The sequence below is a fragment of the Erythrolamprus reginae genome, chromosome 2 (genome assembly GCF_031021105.1).
Source record: "Erythrolamprus reginae isolate rEryReg1 chromosome 2, rEryReg1.hap1, whole genome shotgun sequence".
Lineage (NCBI taxonomy): Eukaryota > Metazoa > Chordata > Lepidosauria > Squamata > Dipsadidae > Erythrolamprus > Erythrolamprus reginae.
This window is the reverse complement of record NC_091951.1, coordinates 315,275,073-315,288,383: the sequence shown is the minus strand read 5'-3', so window position 1 is coordinate 315,288,383 and position 13,311 is coordinate 315,275,073. Positions and strand designations below refer to the sequence as shown.

Genomic DNA, 13,311 nt, shown 5'->3' with positions numbered 1-13,311 from the left:
TAAATAAATAAATGAAATAAATGAATGAATGAATGAATGAAATAAATAAATGAAATAAATAAATAAATATTAATCAGAGATGTTGGTGAAGGACAAAATGACAGGATATGTATACATCTGAGCTATTAAGGAATTTTAATTTAAAATGGGAGAAAAACTCCCCAAACACAAACAGATGTAGTGGGATTAGCCTTAATTGAAATATCTAAGAAAAATGAATCAACCTGGATCAGAAAACACTCTTAGTTCTTCCCCAAGGTGATATTAAGCACAGTATGCTCTCTCTAATCCTCCACCCCCTGCATCTCCAAGGTATCATGTCGAAGTTGAAGGACCCCTCTCAGTGGCAGCCTTAAAAAGTTTAAATGTTATTTGGCCCAGCTCAACTTTCTCATATTCTAGCAGAAAAGCTCGGTTACTTTCCAATCGTCCTTGCCAAAGAGATGAAGAAATTATTCATGGAGCCAAATATTCCCATTCTTTCTTCTTCAAAGTGATCTTTTAAAAAAAAAAAGTTAGTTACTTCTGACATTGCCAAATAATAAGCTCAGCCAGAAATTCAGCACTTGACATCCCTACAGGTGGTTAAAAGAAAAGGTTTTAAAAGTTTTCTGCTTAATTTGTTTTCTCTATAGATCCTTGGAACAAACTTCCAGCAGACGTGGTTGGTAAATCCACAGTAACCGAATTTAAACATGCCTGGGATAAACATATACAGTGATCTCTCGGTTAGCGCGGGGGTTACGTTCCAAGACCTCCCGCGCTAACCGATTTCCGCGTTATATTGGATGCGGAAGTAAAACCACCATCTGCGCATGTGCGCCATTTTTTTCATGGCCGCACATGCGCAGATGGTGGAGTTTGCGTGTGGGCGGCGGGGAAGACCAAGGGAAGATTCCTTCAGCCGCCCAACAGCTGATCTGCTCCGCAGCGCGGAAGCAGCGAGGAGCCGAAGATGGGGTAAAGGCAAAGGGGAAACCCCATCTTCGGCTCCTCGCTGCTGCCGCGCTGCGGAGCGGATCAGGTGTTGGGCGGCTGAAGGAACCTTCCCTTGGTCTTCCCGCTTGCCAGTCCACACACGCCCCCCTGGATGAGCCGGCCACAGGGGCGAGGGGTGGGGATGAAGGGGCAGGACTTCCCGGGCGGAAGGCATGCTCGGCTCTGCCGCTCCAGCCTCTTTCGGCCGAGCCTCCCCGGCCAAGCAACCAGGGAAGTCGAGCCAGGCGTGGCGGCGGCAGCGCTGCTTCTCCGGTCGCCCGGTCCTCTCCTGCCTCCTGCGCCGATGTTCCCCGCTGCGACGGAAGGCAGTCGCTTGGCTAGGGAGGCTCGGCCGAAAGGGGCTGGAGCAGCAGAGCCGAGCACGCCTTCCGCCCGGGAAGTCCTGCCCCTTCATCCCCACCCCTCGCCCCTGTGGTCGGCGGGGATGAAAGGGCAGGACTCCCTGGGTGGAAGGCGTGCTCGGCTCTGCCGCTCCAGCCGCTTTTGGCCGAGCCTCCCTAGCCAAGCGACTGCCTTCCGTCGCAGCGGGGAACATCGGCACAGGAGGCAGGAGAGGACCGGGCGACCGGAGAAGCAGCGCTGCCGCCGCCACGCCTGGCTCGACTTCCCTGGCTGCTTGGCCGGGGAGGCTCGGCCGAAAGCGGCTGGAGCGGCAGAGCCGAGCACGCCTTCCACCCAGGGAGTCCTGCCCTTTCATCCCCGCCGACCACAGGGGCGAGGGGTGGGGATGAAGGGGCAGGACTTCCCGGGCGGAAGGCGTGCTCGGCTCTGCCGCTCCAGCCGAGCCTCCCCGGCCAAGCAGCCAGGGAAGTCGAGCCAGGCGTGGCGCTGGCTGTCAACTTTTCTTTTTAGCACTGGGGAGGCAAGTCAGCTCCTGCCCAGTTTTAAAAAGAAAAGTTGACAGCCAGCGATTGTTCCGCTGCCGCCAGCATGGCCTGGCTGGCAGCGGAAGATGTAACGGAGCCCACGGGGGATTCGCCTTCCTCCCACCCGCAGCCGAGACTGATTGTGGGCTCCTTCGCAACCTCGGAGAGCTTCCGGGGCATGAAAGCTCACGAAAACCAGGAAGCTCTCCGAGGTTGCGAAGGAGCCCACGATCAGTCGGCTGCCGGCGGGAGGAAAGCGAATGCCACGGGGCTGGGCTCGGCTCCCCCCTCGGCTCCCCCCCTTACCAGCCCCGCCGCGGAAGGCTCCATTCTGTTCCCTGCCGGCCCGATTGAGCGGCCGGCGGTCTCCATTCAGGGAACAGAATAAAAAAAAATTTATTTTTTAATATTTTATTTTTTTAAATAATATTTTTTGAAAAACCGCGTTGCAGCGTTTCGCGCTAATCGAGAACGCGCAAGTCGAGGGACCACTGTATCCATTGTAAGATAAAATACAGGAAATAGTAAAAGGGCAGACTAGATGGACCATGGGGTCTTTTTCTGCCGTCAGTCTTCTATGTTTCTACCAGACAGTTGAAGGATTTTGAGGGACAAAAGAATATGGCAAAAAAAACCCTCGACTTACCTGAATTGAAGAAAACAGTCTCTATAAAAGTGCAGTTTTTAAAATATGTATTCAGTGTAGTAACATCCTCAAAGTAACAGTTCTTAAAAAGGGAGTCTTGAAAAGTAACTGTTTTGAATGTCATCATTGTGAACCTGAGAAAAAACAAAGAATATTTTGTATTGATTTAAAGCATGACAGATAGTTAAGAGGTCTGACTGGAAGCATTTTTCAGATGATTGAATAATAGTATGGCTAAATACAAACATCTTCTGAACAGAGAGGGTCCGCAACTTGGGCGTCCTCCTTGATCCACAACTCACATTAGAGAAACATCTTTCAGCTGTGGTGAGGGGGACATTTGCCCAGTTTCGCCTGGTGTACCAGTTGCGGCCCTATCTGGACCGGGACTCACTGCTCACAGTCACTCACGCCCTCATCACCTCAAGATTCGACTACTGTAATGCTCTCTACATGGGGCTACCTTTGAAGAGTGTTCGGAAACTTCAGATCGTGCAGAATGCAGCTGCGAGAGCAATCATAGGCTTCCCCAGGTGTGTCCATGTCACTCCAACACTCCGCAGTCTGCATTGGTTGCCAATCAATTTCCGGTCACAATTCAAAGTGTTGGTTATGACCTATAAAGCCCTTCATGGCATCGGACCTATAAAGCCCTTCATGGCGGGACCCAGGGGAAGAGCCTTCTCTGTGGCGGCCCCGATCCTTTGGAATCAACTCCCCCCAGATATCAGAGTTGCCCCCACCCTCCTTGCCTTTCGTAAAGTTCTTAAGACCCATCTCTGTCGTCAGGCATGGGGGAACTGACACATCTCCCCCGGGCCTATATAGTTTATACATGGAATGTTTGTGTGTGTGTTTGCTTTTAATGATGGGTTTTTTAGTGTTTTTTAAATTATTAGATTTGTTTTTTACACTGTTCTTGTTATTGTTGTGAGCCGCCCTGAGTCTACGGAGAGGGGCGGCATACAAATCTAATAAATAAATAAATAAATAAATAAATAAATAAATAAATAAATAAAAATAAAATAAAATAAATAAATCTCCGGGACCACCTTCTGCCACACGAATCCCAGTGACTAATTAGTGTATATTAAAATGTACTGAAGGTATAATAAGTTGTATGTTGAATGTGGAAAAAAAAATTAAAAAGGAAAAGAAAAAAGAAAAAAACTGATAAAACTGGTATGAGCGACCAGGTGGCCCTGAGCTGTGTAACACTGTACTGTATATACTCAAATCATGTTTTTTTTCATTTGAACTTCTCTCAATCAGTTGTGGTCAAATATAAAACATGCTAATTCAGCCAAAGGCAGGGGTGAAATTCAGCAAGTTATGACAGGTTCTGGAGAACCGGTAGCGAAAATTTTGAGCAGTTTGGATATTTGGCAAATACAGTGATACCTCGTCTTACAAACGCCTCATCATACAAACTTTTCGAGATACAACCCTGGGGTTTAAGATTTTTTTGCCTCTTCTGACAAACTATTTTCACCTTACAAACCCACTGCTGCTGCTGGGATGCCCCACCTCCGGACTTCCGCTGCCAGCGAAGCACCCGTTTTTGCACTGCTGGGATTCCTCTGCAGAAACACAGAGGTCCGGAGGTGGGGTTTCGAGGACTTCCATGTTTTTGCGATGCTGCAATTTCGCTGAGGCTCCCCTCGCTGGGAAACCCCACCTCTGGACTTCCGTTCCCAGCGAAGCGCTTATTTTTGCGATGCTGGGATTCCTCTGCAGTATCGCAAAAACACAGAAGTCCGGAGGTGGGTTTTCCTATGGAGGGGAGCCTCAGGGAAATCCCAGCAGAGCAAAAACGGGTGCTTCGGCTGGCAAAAGGGGTGAATTTTGGGCTTGCACGCATTAATCGCTTTTCCATTGATTCCTATGGGAAACATTGTTTTGTCTTACAAACTTTTCCCCTTAAGAACCTCATCCCGGAACCAATTAAGTTTGTAAGACAAGGTATCACTGTATCACCTCTGGCTGGTCCCAAAGAGGGATGAGAATGGAGATTTTGCAGTATCCTTCCCCTGTCAAACCCAGCCTACCAAACCACGCCCATAGAACCAGTAAAGGGGGGGGGGGTTTAATTTCACTCTTGGCTAAAGATCTTTTAGTACCAAGAAAATAGGTCTTTGTAAGTCGTACAATTATGACACAAAACTTTCAAAACCAATTATACCAACAATTAAAAATCAAGAAAAGGTTGTAATTTAGTAATAATTGAGAAGTTACAGTGTTAAACTAGAACCTGGGAAATACACAATCAAGTAAAAGTCTGTAGAGATTCTCAGCCATCATCCAGGTCATGGTTGTGACAAAGGTGGTTTTTCAAGAGGTAACTGGACTTTCTTTTTCTTTTTTCTTTTGAAGACATTTCGCTTCTCATACAAGAAGCTTCTTCAGTTCTGGCAGGACAGTGGGCAATGGAAGAATTTATATTCCTTGCAGACAGCTGGTAATTTGCATCCTTTTAGAGGGTCAGTGAAGAACTTTGAGGTTTATCTGTACAGTGGAACCCCGACATAAGAGCTGCTCTACTTAAGAGCAACTCGAGATAAGAGCTGGGAGGGGAGAGATATTTTTGTTCTACTTACAAGCCCAAATTCGAGATACAAGCGCCAAGGAGCTGTCTCCTGAAGCCAAACGCTAACTTCCGTGTTCGGCTTCAGGAGACAGCTGCGAAGCGGCGCGCGTGTTTTAAAAGGTTGCAGCCGGCCTGGGGGGCTCGGGGGGGTGCTTGCAGCTTTCTTTCTTGCTCTTTTTCTTTCTCTCTTTTACCTTCCCTTCCTCTATTTCTTCTTTTCTTTCTCCTTCCCACCTTCTTCCCTCCCTCCCTCCCTTCACTCATTCCTCTCTTACTCTCCCCTTTCATAAGTTTCCTTGCTTCCTTCCTCTGTTCCTGTCCCTTCCCCCTTTCTTTCTTTCTTTCTTTCTTTCTTTCTTTCTTTCTTGCTCTTTTTCTTTCTCTCTTTTACCTTCCCTTCCTCTATTTCTTCTTTTCTTTCTCCTTCCCACCTTCTTCCCTCCCTCCCTTCACTCATTCCTCTCTTACTCTCCCCTTTCATAAGTTTCCTTGCTTCCTTCCTCTGTTCCTGTCCCTTCCCCCTTTCTTTCTTTCTTTCTTTCTTTCTTTCTTTCTTTCTTTCTTTCTTTCTTGCTCTTTTTCTTTCTCTCTTTTACCTTCCATTCCTCTATTTCTTCTTTTCTTTCTCCTTCCCACCTTCTTCCCTCCCTCCCTTCACTCATTCCTCTCTTACTCTCCCCTTTCATAAGTTTCCTTGCTTCCTTCCTCTGTTCCTGTCCCTTCCCTCTTTCCTTCCTTCCTTCCCACCCTCCGTCCATTCATTCACCCATTCCTCTCTTGATCGCTTAAAGCCGGTCCCTGGTGCAAAAAGGGTTGGGGACCTCTGTCCTACAGGATTGGGTGGCAGAGAAGTTGAACATATGTAAATTTAAAAGTTTAAGAAAGTTTACAAGTTAAGTGAAAGAAACTTCATTATTCATTTATATGTACATGTACATTTCTTCATTAAAAACATGTCTTTCTGCATAATTTAGACTAACTTTGTGAGTTTTTTGAGGGCTGGAACCAATTAAAATTATTTACATTAATTCCTATGGGGAAAAGTCGTTCGAGATAAGAGCTGCTCGACTTAAGAGCCCAGGTCCGGAACGAATTAAACTCGTATCTCGAGGTACCACTGTACTTAGTGTCATCTGACTAGTGCTCCTGATTCCTGTAGTCTGCATTTTTTCCCCTCTGGAAATCCATTGCTACTTCCACACCATTCAAAGGGTGTTGCAAATTACTAGCTGTCCGCAAGGTATATAAATTCATCCATTCCCCACTATCCAGTCAGAACTGAAGAAGCTTGCTTGCTTGCTTATTTATTCATTCATTCATTCATTTATGCATTCATTCATTTATGTATTCATTCATTCATTCATTTATGTATTCATTCATTCATTCATTTATGTATTCATTCATTCATTCCAAAACACAATGAAGGTTACAAAGGATATACTCATAGTAGAATATATCAATGAAAGAAAAGAAGATATAGGAATAAAATATATCAGTGAAAGAATAGAAGAAGAGATATAGGAATAGAAGCAAACATACAGTATATGTGATATAGGAGACAATAGGACAGGGGACGGGAGACACGCTAGTGCACTTCTGCACGCCCCTTACTGACTTCTTGGGAATCTGGAGAGGTCAACTGTGGATAGTCTAAGAGTAAAATGTTGGGGGTTAAAGATGAGAAGTGAAATGTCTTCTAAAGAAAAAACAAGGGAAGTTCAATTGCCTCCTGAAAAAGCACCTTAGGGACCACATTCAAGTACATTCTGTGGGTACAGGCGCACAAAGTTGGTGAGTAACTTTTGATCAATCACTACTTCTCAACCTACCCCATCCCATACAACCCTTGTAGAGAAAGAGAGGAAGTGCTAAATGTGCTATCTCGAACACATTTGGAGAAAGACAGAATGGACAATCAGCAAATCATTTTAGAAATGGATTTATTTTTCTCAACCTGTCATTGATGAATACTCCATTAAAATGCATCTGATTTTCCAGAGTAAAGTTAAAATCAAAGTCCACGGTCCTCTCATTGCTAAAATTCCTCCCTCTACTGGCATATTCATCGGCTTGTAGATGCTTAATGACATCTGGAAACCAGACAGACAATCCATAGTACCTATAAAAACAATTGGTGTAATTTCAGCATTCAACAGAAATACATGACACAAAAATGAACTGTAATGCAGCATTATGTGGAATATATACTGATAAAAAGTAGTATTTTACAATGTTCAGATATAACAAGAACATGCACAGCATTCCCATAGATTTCTGAATTCCCCCACTTTGCAAAAGTTATCATGAGAACTGATGTTGCTACGTTCATCTAAAATTAATATTATATATTATGTCATATGCTAAATTAACTATGAGGGTGAGAATAAAAAGAGAAAGGCTATGCCCACAAGCTCTAAAACTAGAATTTACACATGCAGGTTATGCTAAGGGACTCATATTTGAAATTTTTAATATGGTTTAAGAAAGAAGAAACAAAAATTAAGAATGCTTAATCCTTGAAATAAGTAGAAATTGGAGACTATATATATAGAGGAAAAGGGAACAAATATGTCCCATTTCTTTTCTTTTTTTGGTTTTGCTCCCATTCTTGTTTTTACAGAAATAGCTTGTAATTTTATTTTGTAATTTTAGTAATTGGCATGTGCAAAATATTTTGAAAGAGACTTTGAAATGCATTGACTGAAAGGACATCCATTGCTTTGCTCTTTCTGTTAGGAGTAATAGTAGCATATTTGTAGATGTCTACAGTATTTAATCATTGTCTTCCCACTGAAAGCCACATATACTGTAAAACTATACCAGACTTGTTTAATCAAAAGCTTATTTTAATTTGGTCAATTTTCCACAAATACCCTTGAGAATTTTGCAAGTACAGTGATACCTTGTCTTACAAACTTAATTGGTTCCGGGACGAGGTTTTTAAGATGAAAAGTTTGTAAGACGAAACAATGTTTCCCATAGGAATCAATGGAAAAGCAATTAATGCGTGCAAGCCCAAAATTCACCCCTTTTGCCAGCCGAAGCACTGCTGGGATTCCCCTGAGGCTCCCCTCCATGGGAAACCCCACCTCTGGACTTCCGTTGTCAGCGAAGTGCCCGTTTTTGCACTGCTGGGATTCCCCTGCAGCATCACAAAAACACGGAAGTCCTTAGGTGGGGTTTCCCATGGAGGGGAGCCTCAGGAGAATCCCAGCGCAAAAAATGGGTGGTTTGCTGGCAATGGAAGTCGCGGGGCATCCCAGCGGTGGCGGTGGGTTTGTAAGGTGAAAATAGTTTGTAAGTAGAGGCAAAAAAAATCTTAAACCCCGGGTTTGTATCTCGAAAAGTTTGTATGACGAGGCGTTTGTAAGACGAGGTATCACTGTAGTACTATTTCTGATCTTTAAATGTCCTAGAACTTCAAAATTAATAGACACTGCCTTATCCGTGGGTGTCTCATCTCCTTTCAAAATGACTTCACTATGTTCTAAGAAAAAATAAAGGCAGATTCTGATAGAGGAAGCAAACTTCTTTGTATTCCATTTGCTCACAGGAGGCATATTTTTACACATCTCTATATGCTTCCCCTTTCTCAGCTTAAAAAAAAAGGAAACAATCCTTGTATTATTTCTTTCTGACAAGAGATTATTTTAGCTGCCCTAATCATTTTGGTTGCCATTTTATGTACTTTTCCCAGTCCTACCTACTTAGTTGTTTTTCAAGAAATAGAAAACTTGTATTTTGTATTGATATTGTGATCACACAATACATTTTCTATAAAAGTAATCTCCTTTAAAATTATTTTCAGCTTTTATACACGAGGATAGAGAAAAAGCCATTCATTTGAGCAATCACTGTCTAATGAGTTTTAAAATAATTTTTAATAACCATTTTTAAAATATGCTTTACAGAATAACCTTGTGTAGAAGCTATTGTATTTGGTTAAAATACAAATACCGTAGTTAAAAAGTAGAAGTAAAAAAATAGAAAACATTAATAGTGTGGACTGGACTGGAGACTGGAAAAAGGGTGTGTGTTGGTTTATGTTTAATTTAAATATTAAGTCAGTGCAGAATGTTTTTCTAATAAAAATGTGTAACTATTAAAAAATTTCAAAGGATGAAAAGAGAGCAGTTTAAAATGTTTATAAAACAACAAAAAGTTTGTTGTATGTATCCATGTCATTAATTGGAAAGCCAAGATACAGATCTTTTGAAAATAGTCCAATCTCTAGCAATATTACTGCACATATCAAATTGTACCTCTTTTTTAAAAACAGTATTTCTATTGTGTACTGTGTTTAAATGTGATTTTATGATTTCCAAAGACTTTTTTTCTTCAGTTTCAAAAACGATTTGGAGTAATTTGAGATGACAGCACTTTGATGATACCATACACTGAGATTGTAAAAATGAATAAAACTAGCACAGCTGCTTCACAGTAAATATATAATATGTTAAGGTTAGGATGTAGGTTAGAGAATAATAAAGAAAAATCCTATGACATTTGGCATGTTTAACTTGTTTGAATCTTTCTTCACAAAGTAAATGCAGTACAGTGTTCCCTCAATTTTCACAGGGGATGCGTTCCGAGATCACCCGCGAAAGTCGAATTTCCGCGAAGTAGAGATGCGGAAGTAAATACACTATTTTTGGGTATGAACAGCATCACAAGCCTTCCCTTAACACTTTAAACCCCTAAATTACAATTTCCCATTCCCTTAGCAACCATTTAGATTATTACTCACCATGTTTATTTATTAAAGTTTATTTTAATTTTTTTTTAATTAAAGGTGGACGAAAGTTTGGCGATGACATATGACGTCATCGGGCGAGAAAAACCGTGGTATAGGGGAAAAAACCACGAAGTATTTTTTAATTAATATTTTTGAAAAACCGTGGTATAGACTTTTCGTGAAGTTTGAACCCACGAAAATCGAGGGAACTCACTGGCCCACACATGAATGAGTATGAATTATCAACCAAGTTAATCTAATACAATTACAAAATGTATATATTTTTTATCAACCTTACCCAAAAGAAAGAGTAAACCAAACTATTGCAAGCTTAGTTGTATTGTCCTTGACTGGATAGGTGAAACACCTCTTAAATGTTAACCAAATCTGTGAGAAAATAAGAAAAACTGCATTTGTTTCTACAGTTTCATGTAAACCTAAATGAAAAATACAAGTGAACTTGAGAATAAGCATCACAGAAAGTTAGATACGTCACTTTGCTTCAAGAAAATTCAACTTTGAGGAAAGGATGGTTTACAGTGGCAGGAAAAATGTTTGAGGAGGCCCATTTTTTTCCTAAAGCAGCAATAACTAATCCAGTTTCTGAAATATCAGGCTTGCATCTAAAGCCGTGTAATCTTTAGTTTTACAGATTTAACTAGATTTCTAAATACTCTGCTTGATCTGTTTTTAACAACAGCTGCTTAAGTCAAGATATAACACAATCCCTAACTGAGCAGGACAAAGTGAAAGGGCAGCCTTTATGAACCTCCACCAGTAGGAGTAAAAAGCCAGATATCAGATAGTGATAACAAAGGCTCTTTTGCCAAATATGGCATCAATAGGCACAGAGGTCTAATATTTTTCACTTGAAACCTAAGTACTGGAGATTACAGACCCCAGATTTCCAAGACTGCATAAAAGTAGAAGCAGCCCATCACATATTGGTCATTTGTGCATAGCATCTTTACCCACTTGAAATATCCATATTGTTATTATTTTGGTAGAGGATTATAGATGACACTTTTAATTATTATTGCAGCTATCATCTCGGAAAGACTTCCAAAAGTTCTAAATGAAATAATGCATATGGACCAAAATGGTTTCCTCCCAAGAAGGAATATAAATTATCATTTATATTAATATAAATTATCATTTACGTTAACATTATCTACAATCGACGTCTCCCCTTTTCTAAGAGGTCTGTAAGGGGTGTGCATAAGTGCACTTTTGTGCCTACTGTCCTTGTCCTACTGTCTTATTATCCTTTCTATTACTACGTTCTACTTATGTTATGTTATGTTAATACGTACCGGTACTACAATACTATACTTGTTTGACAAAATAAAATAAAATAAAAAATAAAATAAATAAATAAATAAATAAAAGAATTATAATTGATATATTAGATTACTACAAAACCCACCCTGGAAAACAAACAGCCCTAATCTTTCTCGATGCACAGAAGGCCTTCGATAATTTAAATTTAAATCATAGCAGCAAGAATAACATTTGCACAGAATTGGAAGAACAATAAAATACTGCTAGAGGATTGTTTGATTAATATTTTTTTAGAGTTTGCAATGATGGACAGGCTTACAAAATAAATGAATGATAAAGAAGAATCAGAATATCGTAAGATATGAATCGGTTGGTATAAACCAGTGGTCCCCAAACTATGGCCCGTGGGCCACATGCGGCCCACTGAGGCCATTTATCTGGCCCGCCAGTGAATGACAAGAGCACAAGGAAAAGAGAGAGAGAAAGAAAGAAAAGGGAAAGAGAGGGAAGGAAAGAGAAGTGGAGAGGAATGAAGGAGGGAAGGAAGGAAGGAAAGAAGGAGAAATGGAGGGAACAAGGAAGGAAGGAAGGAAGGAAGAATGAAATGGAGGGACAGAGGAAAGAAGGACTGTTTTTTTGGGGGGTAATTTTTTTAAATTTTTCTCTCAACATACATTCAAACAACACATAATTTTCCATGAATAAAATGTGGTATTTTGTTAGTAACTAATATCAATCATCAAAAAAGTTGCAAAAGGTTTTTTTTTCTAATTTTGTCATCCAGTTACATTCATTTTCTTTTAATTAAATTCCCTCCTTAATGTTCCTTTAACAAGTGCAACACCAATTATATTTCTAACTTATTAACCATTATGCCAAAGTGCTTCCTTCTTTCTTTATACATTTTTCTATAAGCCAAGAAAACCTTGTATAGCCAATCAGATGTTAACAAAAGAAAATTAAAAACAAAACATAAACATATATGAATTTCAGATCTTCTCCCCCCTCTAAATAGTACGTTCCCATTTTATTTTTTACTTTAAAACAAGGTATGTGCAGTGTGCATAGGGATTTGTTCATAGTTTTTTTTAATAGTCCGGCCCTCCAACAGCCCGAGGGACAGTGAACTGGTCCCCTGTTTGGGGACCCCTGGTATAAATTGTTAAATAATAGATGTATAGGTTATGAATGATTAATTTTAAGAAGGTATAGAAGTAAGAAAGGTGCTAAGGAATTATAAAAATGAAATATCTTTGTATTTAATAGTATTATTGGGAAATAATATATAACAAAGGAAAATATTATTATTTAAGATAATAATAAGAGAAAACTAGGTAAGAATGAACTAATAAGTATAGTTAATTGTAAACTGAAAAGAGGGACAAATGGATGTGAAATGGATGTAAAATGATATGGGATAATTGTCAACATGTAAATTGTAAAAATCTTTTAAAAAAAAGTTTAATAAAAATGATTTTTAAAAAAAAAAAAATTTCAGAAATTACTTTTAGTTTAGTTTTCTGAATTAAGCTTTAGGAGTCAGGTACTAGGGATGCAATAGAACTGAACCACAACAAATCTTGTCTACCAATTTAATGTACGAGGGCTGTATAAATTATATAAACTTTGGCAAATTTAAGAATGCCTGGGACAAAAGAAATGAACTTTTTCCTGGAAGATTCAGCATACCCCATTTTGGTGGCTTTATTAAGTCAATATAATAACTAGAAAAATATTTTTTGGAAATTACCGTATTTTTCGGTGTATAAGATGCACCTTTTTCCTCTCTAAAAGGGGCTGATAATTTGGGTGCGTCTTATACTCTGAATGTAGTTTTACACCCCCCCCCAGCCCTAACTAGCTGCTAACAATTTTCCCAACTTTTACCTTGCAAGTTCTTTCATTGTTACTCTCTACGAAGAATGTTTTCCAAACCTTGTCTTTGATTTTTTTTCATTCTCTATTTGTTCCACATGTTTCTTTCCAGCCCTAAGCAGGTGCTAACAATGTTCTCAGCTTTTACCGGCTTGCAAGCTCTTTCATTGTTACTCTCTACAAAGAAGAATGTTTTCCAAACCCTGTCTTGGTAGGGGTTCTTTTTCATTGCTTTACTAGCTCCAGATGTTTCTTTCCAGCCCTAACCAGGTGTTATTAATGATCCCAAGCTCTTTCATTGTTACTCTCTGCAAAGAATGTT

At 40.2% G+C, this 13,311-nt stretch overlaps 1 protein-coding gene across 2 annotated transcripts in view; it reads right to left on the bottom strand.

Annotated features, from left to right (window-relative positions):
* The window catches only part of SV2C (synaptic vesicle glycoprotein 2C), a 73,501-nt gene that overhangs the window by 18,162 nt on the left and 42,028 nt on the right, over positions 1-13,311 (bottom strand). The window contains exons 7-9 of one of the 2 annotated variants that reach the window (XM_070743207.1): positions 10,132-10,200; positions 7,053-7,217; positions 2,512-2,645 (exon numbers count right to left, since the gene is read on the bottom strand). In XM_070743207.1, coding sequence (XP_070599308.1) covers positions 2,512-2,645; positions 7,053-7,217; positions 10,132-10,200 — 368 coding nt within the window. Of the gene's footprint in view, positions 1-2,511; positions 2,646-7,052; positions 7,218-10,131; positions 10,221-13,311 lie in introns of both variants that reach the window. The other variant, XM_070743208.1, reaches the window with a different exon arrangement.